The sequence below is a fragment of the Heptranchias perlo genome, chromosome 45, assembly GCF_035084215.1.
Source record: "Heptranchias perlo isolate sHepPer1 chromosome 45, sHepPer1.hap1, whole genome shotgun sequence".
Classification (NCBI taxonomy): domain Eukaryota; kingdom Metazoa; phylum Chordata; class Chondrichthyes; order Hexanchiformes; family Hexanchidae; genus Heptranchias; species Heptranchias perlo.
The window spans coordinates 1943280-1966139 of NC_090369.1; the positions used below are offsets into that span (position 1 = coordinate 1943280).

General features: G+C 52.7%; 1 protein-coding gene across 1 annotated transcript in view; it reads left to right on the forward strand.

Moving 5' to 3' along the window:
- Positions 1–3624: 3624 nt before the first annotated feature.
- Positions 3625–22860, forward strand: part of LOC137306802 (constitutive coactivator of PPAR-gamma-like protein 1 homolog) — a 38088-nt gene continuing 18852 nt past the window's right edge. The window contains 2 exon segments of the mRNA XM_067976185.1: positions 3625–4380; positions 18100–18346. Coding sequence (XP_067832286.1) covers positions 3862–4380; positions 18100–18346 — 766 coding nt within the window. The 5' untranslated portion in view covers positions 3625–3861.

The window sequence follows — 22860 nt, forward strand, 5'->3', positions numbered from 1 at the left end:
TGAAGAGGAGCAGGGGGGAGTTTATCCTGGGGCCAATATTTATCCCTCAATCAACATCACTAAAACAAAAACATTATCTGATCATTTATTCCATCGCTATCTGTGGGATCTTGCTGTGCGCAAATTGGCTGCTGAGTTTCCCTACAGTGACTACTCTTCAAAAAGTATTTAATTAGCTATAAAACGCTTTGGGACGTCCTGAGGTCATGAAAGGCGCTGTAGAAATGCAGTTTCTTTCTTTCTGATGTAAGAACATTAACAATGTTTCTCTGCCTTGAAGAAATGGCACTTTAATTTTTTAAGGAAACACGTGCTTTTGTCTTGACGTTAATCATGTGTGCCTCACGTGCGTATGGAGTTTGAACTAGTGCTGTAACACTCTATATAAAAGCGTCTGCTGTTTGCTTGCATTCAAGCCCCCTTGGGGGTTCTCGGCTTGTGCCTGCCTTGTGTCTTTCATTCCGAGATGTGCATCCGACACCCGAGTATGCCCCTGCTCCTCTTCCTCCTCGTACTCTTTCCTCCCCACCCCGCTCCCTCGAGGGCTGACTCAGGCCGAGAGCAGCGTCCCCTCGTGGTACCTTGCCCGTTCCTGGGGCCTTCTGGGTGTGCACGGCCCACCTCCTGGGTGCGTGCGCCTGCCTGGGTTGGGTTTTGCTGGCCTGGTGCGTGTGGGGGGCGGCAGCCTAGAAATCGGAGGACGTACAGGGGTAAAGCAGGCCCCAAAGGCGTCCGATATGGCGGGCGGCGTAGATTGGTACAGCCATCAAAAGAGGCACCCACGGGCCATGCCTGATCAGACCGTAGGCCCTGAGCATGGGCATAAAATGGGCCTGATGCCTGTTTCATGCCCCCTTCACCAAATTGGTTTTGACTTGAACACAGCAGACCTGCTGCGATCAGGAATACCAGGTCTACGTGCGGCCTAAAAATACTTGCCTGAATGTGGAGGCGGGAAGGGGCAGGAACGATCATCCCGGGCTCCACATTAAACCCATGGGCCGCTGCCAGCCACCACCAGCACCCCCCCAATCTCTCCCGGTCGCTCCCCCCCAACCTCTTTCCCCCGCAAGACCTACCTGACCTACAGGTGACACAAAACCCAGTAGGTGTCTGCAGCTCGTTGGTCTGATGTAAATGAGTCTCCAGGCCCAACATTGGGTGAGCTTTGGGCCCAACATCTGGTGTGCCTTGGGCCCGACATCTGGTGAGCCTTGGGCCCGACATCTGGTGAGCCTTGGGCCCGACATCTGGTGAGCCTTGGGCCCGACATCTGGTGAGCCTTGGGCCCGACATCTGGTGAGCCTTGGGCCCGACATCTGGTGAGCCTTGGGCCCGACATCTGGTGTGCCTCCGGTGAGCCTTGGGCCCAATATCCGGTGAGCCTTGGGCCCAATATCCGGTGAGCCTTGGGCCCAACATCGGGTGACCGTTGGGCCCACCCGTCCCGGTGAGCGGCTCTCAGTGACATTCTTGTGAAAACAGTGCCATTTCCGCCCCTGACTCGGGTTGTGGGGGGGTGGGTGGTGGTTATTTGAATTTAATTGCACAAAATCAGCTCCTGTCAGTGGGCAGCCGGTGGGCCAGTGTTTCTGTTGTGTGTGGCCTGCTGGCCTCCACCGTACACACCCGTGTTGGGCCTTGGGCATCCTGTAGTGTCCCCCCCCCCCTCCCTCCCTCCCCCCACCGAGCCCTGCCAATCTGGCCTTCAGAGCCTGAGCAACTCAGTCCTATTGGCGCTGGTTTGTGGGGGCTGGAGGTTTTGCAGGGCTCCTTTTGGCGCTGGTCCCACCGTGCTGGATGAATCCGAAGGCCAAGAGCAGTTAGTATCAGCACTTTCAGATAGTGGCAGTTAAACTGTTTATGTGGGCCCGAGACTCCACAATATGCACCTCCCCCCCCACCCATCGCTGATAAAAGCTGGGAACCTCCTGCCCTAAGCGTCTCACAAAGACACTGAGTAGTCTGGGGTAGGTGTGCACGGCCCTCGCCCCTCTCCCTATCTCTGTAACCTCCTACAACCCTCCCAGATCTCTGCGCTCCTCCAATTCCGGCCTCTTGCGTGTCCCCCGATTTCCATCACTCCGCCATTGGCGGCCGTGCCTTCAGCTGCCTGGGCCCTAAGCTCTGGAATTCCCTCCCTAAACCTCTCCTCCTCTCCTCCTCTCTCTCTCTCCTCCTTTAAGACGCTCTTTAAAACCTACCTCTTTGACCAAGCTTTTGGTCGCCTGTCCTAATATCTCCTTATGTGGTTCAGTGTCAAATTTTGTCTGATTTACGCTCCTGTGGGGACGTTTTACTGCGTTAAAGGCACTGGATAAACGGTGGTTGTGTCGCTCTGATGCCTCCTGGTCTTTGTTTACAGAGAGGGGCGCAGGACTGCCACCTTTGTCCAGTCCCCTTTTCCTGATACTTTCCTCCCTTTGCCACCTGCCTCTCTAACGGAGAACAGCGCACAAATAATTACAACCCCCGTCCTCCTTGTCTGCGCCCTCCCGCCACACCGAGATCCGGGGAACGGGTCTGGGAGTCGTGCCGGTCCGAAGCTGCTGCTGCTGCTCCCGCTCCATAAGAAGAAAACTGGACGGGCGACGGGGCTCACGCTGGGGTGCAGAGGCTTTTAATCAGCTGCGGTGGATGTGCTTACAGGCTTCAGATGCATCTTAAACTGGTTCTCAGCTGCCCCTTATATGAAGGAGAAGGGACTGCAGGCAGGGGATTTTTTTTTGTTCTGTGCCAGAGTCTGGTTGTTTAATTTGCCCTCAAATGCCAACTCCAAAAACTGCAAAGCCTCTTGTGCATAATCTCAATCCTAGTGTGCAAACAAAAATACTGGATTGCAAAAATTGTGCCTTTGGATGGATTGCATTTTAACATTCAGGAATGCAACTTAAAACTCTTACAAAAAGAAAATTAATGTGTAAAATCCTTTTATCTTAAAGTCTCAAACAGTCCCAGCACAACTTTGACCTGCACCTTTAATTTAACCCCCCCCCCTCCCCTTTAAGTGATGATGTGGAGATGCCCCTTTAAGTGAGTAACAAGCCAACTCCCGAGCGCGCAGGCGCCAGCCGCGCAGTGCACCCTGGGCGTTGTAGTCGCCGGCCGCCGCATTCGCCCTCTATAAGGCGGCGGCGCGGACTACACCGCCCGGCATGCTTTGCGCAACGCCTCCTCCGGACCCAGCTGTCCGAAGGACGTGCGAGGAGGTGGAGGGCAGGCCAGCGCGCACGCGCCGAAAAGGATGGTCGGTGGAGGAGGGGGGGGGGTGTGTGCGCGTGTGCGCAAGCGCCTTTTTTTTTTGTGTGGGAGTTGTAGTTTCCCCGTCCGCGCCGGCCGTTGTAACCAACGGGGCGACGAACTACATCTCCCACAATCCATCGGCCACGGGGGCGGGATTGCCCGTCCTCAAACCGCCGGGCGGCAGAGGCTGACGGGAGTTGTAGTCTTTGCGACCCGCCGTCCCCCGTCCGCTAGAACGAGCGGGTGGGGAGGAGACGAACTACAATTCCCGGAAACCCCATGGAGGCGAGGCGATGGCGGCGGCGGGAGGAGCAGCAGCAGCGACGACGACGGACGACGACGGAGGAGCCTTCCCTCCTAAGAGGCGGGCCTAATTTTTTTTTTCCTCCTCCTCCGTTATTAACGATCCGTGTGTCGGGGAAGAAGAAGGGGAGATGGCGACGGCACATGCATGAGGAGGAGGGGGGGGGAAAAGAAAGGCCACACGACAAAAAAAAATTCAAATTAAAAACAAACGCCCCTCCCCCAACCAAAATAACGGTTTAAAACCGTCACTTTTTAAAAAAAATTCAAATGAATTTGTGAGGATTTTATTATTTTTTTTAAAAAAAAACAAAAATGGGCGTCCAAGGATTTCAGGAATTCATCGAGAAACACTGCGCCGGCGCCGTGGTCCCGGTCGAGCTGCAGAAATTAGCCCGAGCCGCCCGCAATCGGGCCTCGGGCTCCAGGCATGGGCCTTACCCGCCTCCCCCGCCGCCGCCTCCTCCGCCTCCCCCTCCGCCGCTGCCGCTGCGGCTGCTGCTCGACGCCGAGACGGGCCTGCACCGCCTGTACGGCGGCTACTTCACCGACTGGGTGAGCGGCGGCCAGTGGAACCAGATGCTCGGCTTCCTCGCCTCGCTCTCCAAGGCCTGCCTGAGCGGCGGCGTCGAGCTGGTCGTGGCCTTCAACGGCTCGCTGGCCAAGAGCCGCCTGCCCGAGTGGGTGAAGAAGCAGAACCAGGAGCGCCAGAGCGCCCAGCTCATCGTCAACCACATCAACAACAAGGGCACCCCGCCGCCCAAGGTCTGGTTCCTGCCGCCGCCTTGCCTGGCGCACTGCATCCGACTGGCGCTGCTCCGCTTCCGAGTCAAGGTAACCACAAAAAAAAAAGGAGGCCTTGACAGGCTGAAATAGTGAACAATAAGTGTGCAAATGATCTGCAATCGTGCAAACCTAACGCGTGGCAGCGCAAATAACAATTGATGGTGAGGTGTAGTGCGCCAGTAATGTGATGCAGATAGTACCTGATCACAATAGTGTCAAGCAACTAGTGTGTAAATAATGGTTAAAACCACAATGTGTGAAAACAATAGTGAAACATGACTTAGAAATAAGTGTGAGGTGATACGCAGTCACAAGTAACCTGATGGTGTGAAAATAGTGAGACAAATTGCACTTGTCAAAAATATTACAAAATAATTTAATGTAATGTCAAATTAATGTAAATCAAAGGTACAAGTGTAAAATATAAAGGCACAAACACGTGTGTACATAATGTGAAATGTATAATAAATAACTAGTGTGTAAAAAGTCAACATAATTGTGAAAAATATTTGATCTAACTGTTTTAAGTAATCTGGTTACACTTATTATTATACTATAAATATACTAAATATCTAATAGTGTGTATATCACTTATAATAAAATTAAAACCATTAAAAATAAACTATAATGGTGTTAAAATGTAAAAATACACAGCCATTATGTGTGAAAGCAAAGTGTATACTGTATATGTATAGTGTATATATTGTGGGAAAGGCTGCGGAGGCCAAGTCACTGAATATATTTAAGAAGGAGCTCGATAGATTTCTAGACACAAAAGGCATCAAGGGGTACGGGGAGAGAGAGCGGGAATATGGTGTTGAGATTGAGGATCAGCCATGATCTTGAATGGCGGAGCAGGCTCGAAGGGCCGAATGGCCGACTCCTGCTCCTATATTCTATGTTTCTAAGTGTGTACAATCGTGGAAAATATTGTATATTGTGTGTGTGTGTATGTATCAAGGGAAAATTATATATCATACTACAACAGCAACAGCTTGCATTTATATAGCGCCTTTAACGTGGTAAAACATCCCAAGGCGCTTATCATAGAATGATACAGCACAGAAGGAGGCCATTCGGCCCATCGTGCCTGTGTCAGAATGCTAATAATGAAAAACTATGTGATCGTGTTATGGTAAAAATGTAATAACATTGCCAATCAATGTAATCGATGTAAAATATACTGTCAATAGTACATGGTGCTGTCAATTGGAGATGATACACACACTTGTAATATTGACTGTGTTATAATTTATACAAATTCACAATGTCACAATCAAGGCCACTGATTGGTGGTTACATGGAAACATGGTCTGGATTGCAGAGTAAGATCCCAAATGACTGGTGAAAATTGCACACAATAAAGATTGAAATTTCACTTAGCGCAAAAGGAATGGGCCTGGTCATATATAATCAACAAAGCAACATAAAAGGCAGTGAGAGAAAAGGGCCATTAACCTTGCTGCATCCATAGTCCACGTCTGATTACTTCATCTTGGACTTCACTCCCACGCCACCTGTTGATCCCTGAGTTTAGGGAACACTCGTTCCCTCCTTGACGTTAAAAAAAAATCACTGTTTTACGTATGTCTGTAACCCTCAGTCCTGGTTCTTTAGCAGGAATTGATCCAGGTATCAGATCATATTCTCATAAATCATAATGCTGCAGTGATTGAAATCACGTGGTCGCATTCAGTCCTGCGAAATGATCGCACTGAAATGAGGACTGATTGAATCAGGGTTCTATTACGGTCACGAAATGTTCAAATCAAGTGAGCAGTGTCACTGGTACATAATCAGCCCATATCATATAGATGTGTGTGTATGTGTCTATAGATGTAAATTTGGGTGTTAGTTAAAATTGGGATCCTATCATAATTAGGGCCACTGATTTAGGGTCTGAATAAATCAAATTTTGATTTCATTCAGTGGGGATACCAGGAGTCATGTATCCAGAATTCTGGGTATTGCATTCGCCCATTTTTCCCATGAAACGGTGACCTGGAGTGGCAGGAATATAAAATCAAAACATCCTCGATAGATCAGAGTAAAAATACCTAAGGCATTAACATCTTCTTCCTGTAACGCATTCCCGCGCCTGCTCTGTTGAATTTGACGTATTCGGTCATTGTGATTCAGAAGCTCTGAGAGCACGTCGTGCCTTACATGGGAGAACAAATCCTATCGCTATATAGCAGTGCATCCCCCAACGCACGGTGAGCAATGCTAAGGGAGGTCTGCTAGTAGTGTCTTGTTGATCGAGTAGTGCAAGAATCATATTAATCAAACCATAATCTTTAACTATAATTAACATAAAGCCATAACACCCTCCTGTTATCCGTACTGAGTCATAATTTAAATCAATAATTACAATCAGTACTCTCTGCCATCAGTAATATGAATATGTGACCTTGTCAGAGTCGTGAATACCAGAATTGTTTGTAGTCTGTACAACTGTGAATGCAAATCTAACTATATTCAATTTGATCTTTGTCTCTCTCTCTTAATGGTGTTGAAATATGATTTTAAAAAAATACATTGCACTAGTGACCTCATCTCTGTTTAGTTCCTGTTCATAGTAATATCCGCGTAATTTCTTTTATATACCTGATTGGGCAACTATTAAAATTATGAAGTCAATGTCAACCCTCATCCGTGCCTTTGTTATCTCTAGACTTGACTCTTCCAATGCTCTCCTGGCCGGCCTCCCATCTTCCACTCTCTGTAAACTTGAGCTCATCCAAAACTCTGCTGCCCATATCCTGACTCGCACCAAGTCCTGTTCGCCCATCACCCCCTGTGCTCGCTGACCTACGTTGGCTCCCGGTCCAGCAACGCCATGATTTTAAAATTCTCATCCTCGTGTTCAAATCCCTCCCTGGTCTTGTTCCCCCCCCCCCCCACCCCCAAATCTCTGTAACCTCCTCCAGCCCCTACAGCCCTCCGAGATCTCTGCGCTCCTCCAATTCTGGCCTTTTGCGCGTTCCCGATTTTTGTCACTCCACCATTGGCGGCCGTGCCTTCAGCTGCCAAGACCCTAAGCTCTGGAATTGCCTCCCTAAACCTCTCTACCTCTCCTCCTTTACGACGCTCCTACCTCTTTGACCAAGCCTGTCAAAATGTGTCTGATTTACGCTCCTGTGAAGCGCCATGGGATGTTAAAGGCACGATATAAATGCAAGTTGTTGTCGAGGGTGCAAGTAACGTAGCCAGATGTTTGACAGAGAAACAGGCTACGGAGGTGGCCAGAGAGTGTTTTGGGGAGGCGTGTGGCAGGGCGGTTGGATTCAAGAAGTGGTTTAGATCTGTTATCGGTGCTGGGGCCAAGTTTAAGATAAGAGCATTGCACAACATTAAAAATCTATTGGTTTAAGTGCAGTCCTCCCTCTCTCCAAATAGATGGGGTACATGGTTTAGTGACGATGGTGCTGGGCTAGAAATCTGGAATCCCACCATGGCAATAGAATTCAATAAATCTGGTCATTTGTGGGCCGGAACCAGAGAAATATATTGTGAAAAGCTGCTGGATTGTTGTTAAAAACCCAACTAGTTCCCTAATGTCCTCCATGGGAAGGGAACCTGCCACCTGTTGCTGGCCAACACGTGACTCCAGTCCCACATTAGTTGGTTGGCTCTTCATGTCGCGAACCACTCGGTTGTAAAATCAATCACCACTCAAGCGGAAAGCTCACCACCACCTCAGGGCAGTGAGGAACGGGAAATAAAATACAGCCTTGCTTCGCTCACATGCCGAGAACAAAAATACACAACATAAAAGTCTAGTGTCTCTCTTTCCCCTGCTCTACTAGTATATACCATTGTTGGTTTTGAGTTTTTTCTTCATTCTCAGGATGTGGGCATCATTGGCAAGGCTGGCATTTATTGCCCATCCCTCGTTGCCCCTTGAGAAGGTGGTGGTGAGCCGCCTTCTTGAACCGCTGCAGTCCGTGTGGTGAAGGTTCTCCCACAGTGCTGTTAGGGAGGGAGTTCCAGGATTTTGACCCAGCGACGATGAAGGAACGGCGATATATTTCCAAGTCGGGATGGTGTGTGACTTGGAGGGGAACGTGCAGGTGGTGTTGTTCCCATGCACCTGCTGTCCTTGTCCTTCTAGGTGGTAGAGGTCACGGGTTTGGGAGGTGCTGTCGAAGAAGCCTTGACGAGTTGCTGCTACTATCCTGTAGATAGAACACACTGCAGCCGCGGTGCACCGGTGGTGGAGGGAGTGAATGTTTAGGGTGGTGGATGGGCTGCTGATTAAGTGGACTTCTTTGTCCTGGATGTGTTGAGGTCCTTGAGTGTTGTTGGAGCTGCTCCCATCTGGGCAAGTGGAGAGTATTCTATCACACTCCTTGTAGATGGTGGAAAGGCTTTGGGGAGTCAGGAGGTGAGTCACTCGCCGCAGAATACCCAGCCTCTGACCTGCACTTGTAGCCACAGCATTTATGTGGCTGGTCCAGTTGAGTTTCTGGTCAATGGCGACCCCCCCAGGATGTTGATGGTGGGTATTCAGTGATGGTAATGCCATTGAATGTCATGGGGAGGTGGTTAGACACTCTCGGTCATTGCCTGGCACTTGTGTGGCATGAATGTTACTTGCCACTTATCATCCCAAGCCTGGATGTTGTCCAGGTCTTGCTGTATGTGGGCACAGACTGCTTCATTACCCGAGGAATTGTGAATGGAACTGAACACTGTGCAATCATCAGCGAACATCCCCACTTCCGACTTTATGATGGAGGGAAGGTCATTGATGAAGCAGCTGAAGATGGTTGGGCCTAGGACACTGCCCTGAGGAACTCCTGCAGTGATGTCCTGGGGCTGAGATGATTGGCCTCCAACAACCACAACCATCTTCCTTTGTGTCAGGGATGGCTGCAGCCACTGGAGAGTTTACCCCCTGATCCCCATTGACCAGTTTTACTCGGGCTCCTTGCTGGCTTGATGTCGAGGGCAGTCACTCTCACCTCCCCTGTGGAATTCAGCTCGTGTCCATGTTTGGACCAAGGCTGTAATGAGTTCTAGAGCTGAGTGGTGGAACCCAAACTCTGCCACTTGATAACACTGGAGACGACTCCTTCCATCACTTTGCTGATGATTGGGAGTAGGCTGAATGGGTATTAATTGGCCGGGTTGGATTTGTCCTTTCTGTGGACAGGACATACCAGGGCCACATTGTCAGGTAGATGCCAGCGTTCTAGCTGTACTGGAACAGCTTGGCTAGAGGCGAGGCTAATTCTGGAGCCTTCAGCACTACAGCCGGGATGTTGTCGGGACCCAGGGCCTTTGCTGTATCCAGTGCACTCAGCCGTTTATCACGTGGAGTGAATCGAATTGGCTGAAGACTGGCACCTGTGATGGTGGGGATCTCAGGAGGAGGCTGAGGAGGAGCTTCCACTCTGTACTTTTGGCTGAAGATGGCTGTGAACACTTCAGCCTTGTCTTTTACACTCTGCTATCGGTGAGGATGGGGATTTTCCTGGAGCCTCCTCCTCCTCCCGTTAGTTGCTTAATTGCCCACCACCATTCACGACTGGATGTGGCAGGACTGCCAAGCTTTGATCTGATCCTTTGGTTGTGGGGTCCCTTGGCTCTGTCTATAGCAAGCTGCTTCCGCTGTTCAGCATCGCATGTAGCCCCTGTGTTATAGCTTCACCAGCTTGGCACCTCATTTTCAGGAAGTGATGCTCCATATCTAGCCTGTCCCATGTAGTCGTGATGCCCTATGTACTTGACCCATTCCCACTCGTGAGGATGAGGATTTTAAAATCGAGGCATTGCCGGACCGGGAGCCATTGTAGGTCACTGGGGGCACAGAGGGCTGGGGTGGGTGAAAGGGACCTGGTGCGAGTTAGGATACGGGGCAGTAGAAAGCAGAAGGTGCTACGTGTGGCCCCTGCCCTCTGCTCAGTTAGCCGATCCCTGCCAGGAGATCTGTAGGCCCACTGCAGCCTCTGGGCAAGGGAATGGGGGGGGGGGGGGCAAATTGGGCCAGTGTTCCCTGGTCCTGGGCAAAATCGAGCCCCCTCCCCCCACGATTGAACAACCGCTTCAGTCTGACTTCATGTGAGAAGAATCACTACTTGGTCTGGAGTATTCAGGGTGTCTCTGGAACAAAGTGTGGGGAGTGGAGAGAGTTGGAAGCATGATGAGTTGCACACTTTGAAACCGCAGCGAGCTGTTGTTTGAGATCTTCGTCCAGTTCCCAGCTTCCGCTCGAGTGAGCGCACCAGCACCTGTGGGACACAGTGCCCAGCAATGTCTAACCCATGACTTGTTTTCGTTCGATGCGAAGGTATTTGGGATGTTCCTGGATTGTGCTGCACACCTGTTGCTTTGTGAGACGTGAAGCTCAGGGTGGTCATGTTTGCTTTGTCCAAGAAAAGAGGACAAATTTATCCAAAGAGAGACCATTTTCCCTATAAATAAGGCTGTCCTACACCTCCCCCCCCCCCCCCCCCGTTCATACACCACCCGATCCCCTCGATTAAATTCCAGCCTAGAACTCACTCACTCCCGGGTCTGTCATTCTATATGTAAACCCCCCCGAACCCCTCGATTAGATTCCAGCCTGTAACTCACTCCCGGGTATCTGTTATTCTATAAATAAACCCCCCCGAACCCCTCGATTAGATTCCAGTCTGTAACTCACTCCCGGGTATCTGTTATTCTATATATAAACCCCCCCCCCGAACCCCTCGATTAGATTCCAGCCTGTAACTCACTCCCGGGTATCTGTTATTCTATATATAAACCCCCCCGAACCCCTCGATTAGATTCCAGTCTGTAACTCACTCCCGGGTATCTGTTATTCTATATATAAACCCCCCGAACCCCTCGATTAGATTCCAGCCTGTAACTCACTCCCGGGTATCTGTTATTCTATATATAAACCCCCCGAACCCCTCGATTAGATTCCAGCCTGAAACTCACTCCCGGGTATCTGTTATTCTATATATAAACCCCCCGAACCCCTCGATTAGATTCCAGCCTGTAACTCACTCCCGGGTATCTGTTATTCTATATATAAACCCCCCCGAACCCCTCGATTAGATTCCAGTCTGTAACTCACTCCCGGGTATCTGTTATTCTATATATAAACCCCCCGAACCCCTCGATTAGATTCCAGCCTGTAACTCACTCCCGGGTATCTGTTATTCTATATATAAACCCCCCGAACCCCTCGATTAGATTCCAGCCTGAAACTCACTCCCGGGTATCTGTTATTCTATATATAAACCCCCCGAACCCCTCGATTAGATTCCAGCCTGTAACTCACTCCCGGGTATCTGTTGTTCTATATATAAACCCCCCCGAACCCCTCGATTAGATTCCAGCCTGTAACTCACTCCCGGGTATCTGTTGTTCTATATATAAACCCCCCCGAACCCCTCGATTAGATTCCAGCCTGTAACTCACTCCCGGGTATCTGTTGTTCTATATATAAACCCCCCCGAACCCCTCGATTGGATTCCAGCCTGTAACTCACTCCCGGGTATCTGTTATTCTATATATAAACCCCCCCCCGAACCCCTCGATTAGATTCCAGCCTGTAACTCACTCCCGGGTATCTGTTGTTCTATATATAAACCCCCCCGAACCCCTCGATTGGATTCCAGTCTGTAACTCACTCCCGGGTATCTGTTATTCTATATACAAACCCCCCCGAACCCCTCGATTAGATTCCAGTCTGTAACTCACTCCCGGGTATCTGTTGTTCTATATATAAACCCCCCGAACCCCTCGATTAGATTCCAGCCTGTAACTCACTCCCGGGTATCTGTTATTCTATATATAAACCCCCCGAACCCCTCGATTAGATTCCAGCCTGAAACTCACTCCCGGGTATCTGTTATTCTATATATAAACCCCGCCCGAACCCCTCGATTAGATTCCAGCCTGAAACTCACTCCCGGGTATCTGTTATTCTATATATAAACCCCCCGAACCCTTCGATTAGATTCCAGTCTGTAACTCACTCCCGGGTATCTGTTGTTCTATATATAAACCCCCCGAACCCCTCGATTAGATTCCAGCCTGTAACTCACTCCCGGGTATCTGTTATTCTATATATAAACCCCCCGAACCCCTCGATTAGATTCCAGCCTGAAACTCACTCCCGGGTATCTGTTATTCTATATATAAACCCCCCCCCGAACCCCTCGATTAGATTCCAGCCTGAAACTCACTCCCGGGTATCTGTTATTCTATATACAAACCCCCCCGAACCCCTCGATTAGATTCCAGCCTGTAACTCACTCCCGGGTATCTGTTATTCTATATATAAACCCCCCGAACCCCTCGATTAGATTCCAGCCTGAAACTCACTCCCGGGTATCTGTTATTCTATATATAAACCCCCCCGAACCCCTCGATTAGATTCCAGTCTGTAACTCACTCCCGGGTATCTGTTATTCTATATATAAACCCCCCGAACCCCTCGATTAGATTCCAGCCTGTAACTCACTCCCGGGTATCTGTTATTCTATATATAAACCCCCCGAACCCCTCGATTAGATTCCAGCCTGAAACTCACTCCCGGGTATCTGTTATTCTATATATAAACCCCCCGAACCCCTCGATTAGATTCCAGCCTGTAACTCACTCCCGGGTATCTGTTGTTCTATATATAAACCCCCCCGAACCCCTCGATTAGATTCCAGCCTGTAACTCACTCCCGGGTATCTGTTATTTTATATATAACCCCCCCCCCCGAACCCCTCGATTAGATTCCAGCCTGAAACTCACTCCCGGGTATCTGTTATTCTATATATAAACCCCCCCCGAACCCCTCGATTAGATTCCAGCCTGAAACTCACTCCCGGGTATCTGTTATTCTATATACAAACCCCCCCGAACCCCTCGATTAGATTCCAGCCTGTAACTCACTCCCGGGTATCTGTTGTTCTATATATAAACCCCCCGAACCCCTCGATTAGATTCCAGCCTGTAACTCACTCCCGGGTATCTGTTATTCTATATATAAACCCCCCCCCGAACCACTCGATTAGATTCCAGCCTGAAACTCACTCCCGGGTATCTGTTATTCTACATATAAACCCCCCCCGAACTGCAAGCAGGGATTTGGTATATAGGAGATTGGAGGTGGGGGGGGGGGAATCCTCTGCTGGTTCCCAGCCCCAGAGCAGCAGGGGTACAGATATGTATAGTGCGATCCATCCCTGTAGTCAGGTGGCATTCCCAAGCTGCAGCAATCGCAGTGGAATGGCCCGGGGAACAGAGTACAGCTGCAGATCTTTTTCTGTCTCTTTGGACACAGTGTGCTATTGATTAGCCCGACAGATGTTCACTACCTCCCACTCGCTGAGGACTCCTCTCGCCACAGTCAGACTCCCCATTACGGGATTATAGTGGCTTTCTTATATGTGACCACAATAGGGGAGGGCTCAGTAATCACAGGGGCTTTTCATACATCTCACTCAACTCAGAGAGTGGCCTCTCCCAATTATGATCTGATCTCTCGAGCTGCTCCTTGCATGTTAATCCCATCCCAGGTGTAATGACTATACCTTGCCTAATATTCAACCTGTCTCGCTCAAATCTTTCCTTCTTGCACTGTGGCCAGTTCCCCTCTGAGTTTGGCTCACAGGACCTGCCACCACGAGATTGCCTCCCGCCAAGAGTCACTCTTAACTTAATTTCGCCAGTTCCCCTTCCAAGTCACACGCCATCCCGACTTGGAAATATATCGGCCGTTCCTTCATCGTCGCTGGGTCAGAATCCTGGCACTCCCTCCCTAACAGCACTGTGGGAGAACCTTCACCATATGGACTGCAGCGGTTCAAGAAGGCGGCTCACCACCACCTTCTCAAGGGCAATTAGGGATGGGCAATAAATGCCGGCCTCGCCAGCGACACCCACATCCCATGAACAAATAAAAAACAAAGTTGGCCAAGTCTGATCCCTTCAAATGTCCCTCGCATCGGCCGGCTACTCGACCATGGGAGAAGCATCACATCCGAGTATTGGCCAATGCTTTGAGTATAAACAGCAGTTGAAACAAGGTTCCACTTGTCTGATCAACCAGATTTATCTCCTCACATAGATCCCATCAGTACTGTACCCCAGGGTTATACAGTGACAGACCTGGACCCACCAGTACTGTACCCCAGTGTTATACAGTGACAGACCTGGACCCACCAGTACTGTACCCCAGTGTTATACAGTGGCTGACCTGGACCCACCAGTACTGTACCCCAGTGTTATACAGTGACAGACCTGTACCCACCAGTACTGTACCCCAGTGTTATACAGTGACAGACCTGGACCCACCAGTACTGTACCCCAGTGTTATACAGTGGCTGACCTGGACCCACCAGTACTGTACCCCAGTGTTATACAGTGACAGACCTGGACCCACCAGTACTGTACCCCAGTGTTATACAGTGACAGACCTGGACCCACCAGTACTGTACCCCAGTGTTATACAGTGACAGACCTGGACCCACCAGTACTGTACCCCAGTGTTATACAGTGACTGACCTGGACCCACCAGTACTGTACCCCAGTGTTATAAGAACATAAGAAATTGGAGCAGGAGTAGGCCAATCGGCCCCTCGAGCCTGCTCCGCCATTCAATAAGATCATGGCTGATCTGATCCCAACCACAAATCTAAAGAACACAAGAAGTCGGAGCAGGACCCGGCCACATAGCCCCTGGGCCCTCTCCGCCACCCACAGGGCATTGACCGATCCGAACTCAGCTTCATGTCCAATTTCCTGCCCGCTCCCCATAACCCCTAATTCCCTTTACTTCTAGGAAACTGTCTATTTCTGTTTTAAATTTATCTAATGATGTAGCTTCCACAGCTTCCTGGGGCAGCAAATTCCACAGACCTACCACCCTCTGAGTGAAGAAGTTTCTCCTCATCTCAGTTTTGAAAGAGCAGCCCCTTATTCTAAGATTATGCCCCCTAGTTCTAGTTTCACCCATCTTTGGGAACATCCTTACTGCATCCACCCGATCAAGACCCTTCACAATCTTATATGTTTCAATAAGATCGCCTCTCATTCTTCTGAACTCCAATGAGTAGAGTCCCAATCTACTCAACCTCTCCTCATATGTCCGCCCCCTCATCCCCGGATTAACCGAGTGAACCTTCTTTGTACTGCCTCGAGAGCAAGTATGTCTTTTCTTAAGTATGGAGACCAAAACTGTATGCAGTATTCCAGGTGCGGTCTCACCAATACCTTATATAACTGCAGCAATACCTCCTTGTTTTTATATTCTATCCCCCTAGCAATAAAAGCCAACATTCCGTTGGCTTTCTTGATCACCTGCTGCACCTGCATACCAACTTTTTGATTTTCTTGCACTAGGACCCCCAGATCCCTTTGTACTGCAGTACTTTCCAGTCTCTCGCCATTAAGAAAATAACTTGCTCTCTGATTTTTCCTGCCAAAGATATTATATTGCATCTGCCAAATCTCCGTCCACTCACCCAGCCTGTCTACATCCCCTTGCAGGTTTTTTATGTCCTCCTCACTCTCTACTTTCCCTCCCATCTTTGTATCATCTGCAAATTTTGATATGTTGCACTCGGTCCCCTCCTCCAAATCGTTAATATAGATTGTAAAGAGTTGGGGACCCAGCACCGACCCCTGTGGAACACCACTGGTTACTGGTTGCCAGTCCGAAAATGAACCATTTATCCCAACTCTCTGCTTCCTGTTCGATAACCAATCCTCCACCCATGCCAGAATATTACCCCCAATCCCGTGATTTTTTATCTTAAGTAATAATCTTTTATGTGGCACCTTGTCGAATGCCTTCTGGAAGTCTAAATACACTATGTCCACTGGTTCCCCTTTATCCACCCTATACGTTATATCCTCGAAGAACTCAAGCAAATTTGTCAGACATGACTTCCCCTTCATAAAGCCATGCTGACTTTGTCCTATTAAATTATGCTTATCTAAATGTTCCGTTACTGTCTCCTTAATAATAGACTCCAAAATTTCACCCACCACAGATGTTAAGCTAACTGGCCTATAATTTCCAGCCTTCTGCCTACTACCCTTTTTAAATAACGGTGTTACATTAGCAGTTTTCCAATCTGCCGGGACCTCTCCTGAGTCCAGGGAATTTTGGAAAACTATCACCAAAGCATCCACAATCCCTACTGCCACTTCCCTCAAGACCCTAGGATGGAAGCCATCAGGTCCAGGGGATTTATCCGCCTTGAGTCCCATTATTTTACTGAGTACCATCTCCTGAGTGATTTTAATCGTATTTAGCTCCTCCCCCCCGAGAGTCCCCTGTTTGTCCAGTGTTGGGATATTCTTAGTGTCCTCTACTGTAAAGACTGAAACAAAATATTTGTTCAGCATTTTTGCCATCTCCATGTTTCCCACCATTAATTTCCCGGTCTCATCCTCTAAGGGACCTATGTTTGCCTTAGCCACCCTTTTTCTTTTTATATAACTATAGAAACTCTTGCTATCTGTTTTTATATTTTTTGCTAATTTCTTTTCATAATCTAACTTCCCTTTCTTAATCAATCCTTTAGTTACTTTTTGCTGTCTTTTGAAGAATTCCCAATCTTCTATCCTCCCACTAAGTTTGGCTACCTTATATGTCCTTGTTATACAGTGACAGACCTGGACCCACCAGTACTGTACCCCAGTGTTATACAGTGACAGACCTGTACCCACCAGTACTGTACCCCAGTGTTATACAGTGACAGACCCGGACCCACCAGTACTGTACCCCAGTGTTATACAGTGACAGACCTGGACCCACCAGTACTGTACCCCAGTGTTATACAGTGACAGACCTGGACCCACCAGTACTGTACCCAGTGTTATACAGTGACAGACCTGGACCCACCAGTACTGTACCCCAGCATGCAGGGAGCACTGTGTAAATACAAGTTCTTCCTGGATCAGGTACAGCACGCAGGGAGCATTGTGTAAATACAGCTTGTTTTTGTTATTCAGCTACTGACTGAAGCCATCGGGGGAGTTGAAAGTTATTTTGAACACTTTTGGGCTGGTGCCATTTACCGTGTGGGATCGAGGCGTGACTTCCCTCGAATGTTCAGTTCACAGCATGTAGTGATCTATCTCCAGCTCGGTGTCGAGCACACCAGGTTTTGTGCTTCTTGGAAAGATCTGGTCACCACATCCAAGGCTTGAAGTGATGTGTATCTGTCCCATTTGGGTCCAAGGTGCCTTTAAAGGGAGGGGTGGAACAGGAGGTGGGGTCGGTGATGTATCCTCGACCCTCCTCTCTGTAATTGCGGTAGTGTTTGTCAAGGTGTGAATCGAGCCGTGCCTCAGTGGGTCGTGCTCTCGCTTCTGGGTCAGAAGGTTGTGGGCTCGAGCCCCACTTCAGAGACTCGAGCCCCGTAATCCAGGCCGGCACGTCCCGAGCAGTAGTGATCAAGTGTTGCATTGTCTTTCAGATGGGATGTTAAACTCAGGCCCCCGTCTGCCCTCTCGGGTGGACGTAAAAGGATGAAGAAGAGTTCTCCCCGGTGTCCTGGCAATTATTGAACACTCAGCCAACATCACGAAAAACAGATGAACTGGTCATTTATCACATTACTGTTTGTGGGATCTTGCTGTGTGCAAATTGGCTGTAAAGTGCTTTGGGACGTCCTGAGGTTGTGGAAGGTGCTGCAGAAATGCAAGTTCCTTCTTTACCCACGCAGAGTCGGGGGGAAAATGCGGACGGAGCCCAGCTTTCGATTGAGCTCTCGCTGCTGGCCTTTGAAACCAACGTTATGTTTCCTTGCATTGCAGGTCGTTCAGAGCATAGAAGACCACCATCAGGAGGTGATCTCCTTCTACCGGGAGAACGGGTTCCACGGCCTGATTGCCTACGACTCGGAGTACGCCCTGTGCAATGTTCAGTGCTATCTCAGCGCGCACGCCCTCAAGCTCAGCTGGAACGGCAAAAGCCTCACAACCAACCAGTACCTGATGCAGGAGGTGGCCAAACAGCTGAACGTGAACCCCGCCCATTTCAGCATCTTCGCCGCGCTGCTGGGTAGGTAGTGGCAGCGGCCCGTCACACGCGCGCACACGGGAGGTCAGAGCAGAGGCCAGGTTAAGTATCGGCAACAGACCAGTGAACGTGATGGCAGGACTCTGAATGGGATCTGTGCCCCCCTCTCTCTCTGTGCCCCCCTCTCTCTCTGTGCCCCTCTCTCTCTGTGCCCCCCCCTCTCTCTCTGTGCCCCCCTCTCTCTCTCTGTGCCCCTCTCTCTCTCTGTGCCCCCCTCTCTCTCTGTGCCCCCCTCTCTCTCTGTGCCCCCCTCTCTCTCTGTGCCCCCCTCTCTCTCTGTGCCCCCCTCTCTCTCTGTGCCCCCCTCTCTCTCTGTGCCCCCCTCTCTCTCTGTGCCCCCCTCTCTCTCTGTGCCCCCCTCTCTCTCTGTGCCCCCCTCTCTCTCTGTGCCCCCCTCTCTCTCTGTGCCCCCCTCTCTCTCTGTGCCCCCCTCTCTCTCTGTGCCCCCCTCTCTCTCTGTGCCCCCCTCTCTCTCTGTGCCCCCCTCTCTCTCTGTGCCCCCCTCTCTCTCTGTGCCCCCCTCTCTCTCTGTGCCCCCCCCTCTCTCTCTGTGCCCCCCCCTCTCTCTCTGTGCCCCCCCCTCTCTCTCTGTGCCCCCCCCTCTCTCTCTGTGCCCCCCCCTCTCTCTCTGTGCCCCCCCCTCTCTCTCTGTGCCCCCCCCTCTCTCTCTGTGCCCCCCCCTCTCTCTCTGTGCCCCCCTCTCTCTCTCTGTGCCCCCCTCTCTCTCTCTGTGCCCCCCTCTCTCTCTCTGTGCCCCCCTCTCTCTCTCTGTGCCCCCCTCTCTCTCTCTGTGCCCCCCTCTCTCTCTCTGTGCCCCCCTCTCTCTCTCTGTGCCCCCCTCTCTCTCTCTGTGCCCCCCTCTCTCTCTCTGTGCCCCCCCTCTCTCTCTCTGCCCCCCCCTCTCTCTCTGTGCCCCCCCCTCTCTCTCTGTGCCCCCCTCTCTCTCTCTGTGCCCCCCTCTCTCTCTCTGTGCCCCCCCTCTCTCTCTGTGCCCCCCCCTCTCTCTCTGTGCCCCCCCCTCTCTCTCTGTGCCCCCCCCTCTCTCTCTGTGCCCCCCCCTCTCTCTCTGTGCCCCCCCCTCTCTCTCTGTGCCCCCCCCTCTCTCTCTGTGCCCCCCCTCTCTCTCTGTGCCCCCCCCTCTCTCTCTGTGCCCCCCCCTCTCTCTCTGTGCCCCCCCCTCTCTCTCTGTGCCCCCCCCTCTCTCTCTGTGCCCCCCCCTCTCTCTCTGTGCCCCCCCCTCTCTCTCTGTGCCCCCCCCTCTCTCTCTGTGCCCCCCCCTCTCTCTCTGTGCCCCCCCCTCTCTCTCTGTGCCCCCCCCTCTCTCTCTGTGCCCCCCCCTCTCTCTCTGTGCCCCCCCCTCTCTCTCTGTGCCCCCCCCTCTCTCTCTGTGCCCCCCCTCTCTCTCTCTGTGCCCCCCCCTCTCTCTCTCTGTGCCCCCCCCTCTCTCTCTGTGCCCCCCCCTCTCTCTCTGTGCCCCCCCCTCTCTCTCTGTGCCCCCCCCTCTCTCTCTGTGCCCCCCCCTCTCTCTCTGTGCCCCCCCCTCTCTCTCTGTGCCCCCCCCTCTCTCTCTGTGCCCCCCCCTCTCTCTCTGTGCCCCCCCCTCTCTCTCTGTGCCCCCCCCTCTCTCTCTGTGCCCCCCCTCTCTCTCTGTGCCCCCCCCTCTCTCTCTGTGCCCCCCCTCTCTCTCTGTGCCCCCCCCTCTCTCTCTGTGCCCCCCCCTCTCTCTCTGTGCCCCCCCCTCTCTCTCTGTGCCCCCCCCTCTCTCTCTGTGCCCCCCCCTCTCTCTCTGTGCCCCCCCTCTCTCTCTGTGCCCCCCCCTCTCTCTCTGTGCCCCCCCCTCTCTCTCTGTGCCCCCCCCTCTCTCTCTGTGCCCCCCCTCTCTCTCTCTGTGCCCCCCCCTCTCTCTCTGTGCCCCCCTCTCTCTCTCTGTGCCCCCCTCTCTCTCTCTGTGCCCCCCTCTCTCTCTCTGTGCCCCCCTCTCTCTCTCTGTGCCCCCCTCTCTCTCTCTGTGCCCCCCTCTCTCTCTCTGTGCCCCCCTCTCTCTCTCTGTGCCCCCCTCTCTCTCTCTGTGCCCCCCTCTCTCTCTCTGTGCCCCCCTCTCTCTCTCTGTGCCCCCCTCTCTCTCTCTGTGCCCCCCTCTCTCTCTCTGTGCCCCCCTCTCTCTCTCTGTGCCCCCCTCTCTCTCTCTGTGCCCCCCTCTCTCTCTCTGTGCCCCCCTCTCTCTCTCTGTGCCCCCCTCTCTCTCTCTGTGCCCCCCTCTCTCTCTCTGTGCCCCCCTCTCTCTCTCTGTGCCCCCCTCTCTCTCTCTGTGCCCCCCTCTCTCTCTCTGTGCCCCCCTCTCTCTCTCTGTGCCCCCCTCTCTCTCTCTGTGCCCCCCTCTCTCTCTCTGTGCCCCCCTCTCTCTCTCTGTGCCCCCCTCTCTCTCTCTGTGCCCCCCTCTCTCTCTCTGTGCCCCCCTCTCTCTCTCTGTGCCCCCCTCTCTCTCTCTGTGCCCCCCTCTCTCTCTCTGTGCCCCCCTCTCTCTCTCTGTGCCCCCCTCTCTCTCTCTGTGCCCCCCTCTCTCTCTCTGTGCCCCCCTCTCTCTCTCTGTGCCCCCCTCTCTCTCTCTGTGCCCCCCTCTCTCTCTCTGTGCCCCCCTCTCTCTCTCTGTGCCCCCCTCTCTCTCTCTGTGCCCCCCTCTCTCTCTCTGTGCCCCCCTCTCTCTCTCTGTGCCCCCCTCTCTCTCTCTGTGCCCCCCTCTCTCTCTCTGTGCCCCCCTCTCTCTCTCTGTGCCCCCCTCTCTCTCTCTGTGCCCCCCTCTCTCTCTCTGTGCCCCCCTCTCTCTCTCTGTGCCCCCCTCTCTCTCTCTGTGCCCCCCTCTCTCTCTCTGTGCCCCCCTCTCTCTCTCTGTGCCCCCCTCTCTCTCTCTGTGCCCCCCTCTCTCTCTCTGTGCCCCCCTCTCTCTCTCTGTGCCCCCCTCTCTCTCTCTGTGCCCCCCTCTCTCTCTCTGTGCCCCCCTCTCTCTCTCTGTGCCCCCCTCTCTCTCTCTGTGCCCCCCTCTCTCTCTCTGTGCCCCCCTCTCTCTCTCTGTGCCCCCCTCTCTCTCTCTGTGCCCCCCTCTCTCTCTCTGTGCCCCCCTCTCTCTCTCTGTGCCCCCCTCTCTCTCTCTGTGCCCCCCTCTCTCTCTCTGTGCCCCCCTCTCTCTCTCTGTGCCCCCCTCTCTCTCTCTGTGCCCCCCTCTCTCTCTCTGTGCCCCCCTCTCTCTCTCTGTGCCCCCCTCTCTCTCTCTGTGCCCCCCTCTCTCTCTCTGTGCCCCCCTCTCTCTCTCTGTGCCCCCCTCTCTCTCTCTGTGCCCCCCTCTCTCTCTCTGTGCCCCCCTCTCTCTCTCTGTGCCCCCCTCTCTCTCTCTGTGCCCCCCTCTCTCTCTCTGTGCCCCCCTCTCTCTCTCTGTGCCCCCCTCTCTCTCTCTGTGCCCCCCTCTCTCTCTCTGTGCCCCCCTCTCTCTCTCTGTGCCCCCCTCTCTCTCTCTGGGCCCCCCTCTCTCTCTCTGTGCCCCCCTCTCTCTCTCTGTGCCCCCCTCTCTCTCTCTGTGCCCCCCTCTCTCTCTCTGTGCCCCCCTCTCTCTCTCTGTGCCCCCCCTCTCTCTCTCTGTGCCCCCCTCTCTCTCTCTGTGCCCCCCTCTCTCTCTCTGTGCCCCCCTCTCTCTCTCTGTGCCCCCCTCTCTCTCTCTCTGTGCCCCCTCTCTCTCTCTGTGCCCCCCTCTCTCTCTCTGTGCCCCCCTCTCTCTCTCTGTGCCCCCCTCTCTCTCTCTGTGCCCCCTCTCTCTCTCTGTGCCCCCCTCTCTCTCTCTGTGCCCCCCTCTCTCTCTCTGTGCCCCCCTCTCTCTCTCTGTGCCCCCCTCTCTCTCTCTGTGCCCCCCTCTCTCTCTCTGTGCCCCCCTCTCTCTCTCTGTGCCCCCTCTCTCTCTCTGTGCCCCCCTCTCTCTCTCTGTGCCCCCCTCTCTCTCTCTGTGCCCCCCTCTCTCTCTCTGTGCCCCCCTCTCTCTCTCTGTGCCCCCCTCTCTCTCTCTGTGCCCCCCTCTCTCTCTCTGTGCCCCCCTCTCTCCTCTCTGTGCCCCCCTCTCTCTCTCTGTGCCCCCCTCTCTCTCTCTGTGCCCCCTCTCTCTCTCTGTGCCCCCCTCTCTCTCTCTGTGCCCCCCTCTCTCTCTCTGTGCCCCCCTCTCTCTCTCTGTGCCCCCCTCTCTCTCTCTGTGCCCCCCTCTCTCTCTCTGTGCCCCCCTCTCTCTCTCTGTGCCCCCCTCTCTCTCTCTGTGCCCCCCTCTCTCTCTCTGTGCCCCCCTCTCTCTCTCTGTGCCCCCCTCTCTCTCTCTGTGCCCCCCTCTCTCTCTCTGTGCCCCCCTCTCTCTCTCTGTGCCCCCCTCTCTCTCTCTGTGCCCCCCTCTCTCTCTCTGTGCCCCCCTCTCTCTCTGTGTGCCCCCCTCTCTCTCTGTGTGCCCCCCTCTCTCTCTGTGTGCCCCC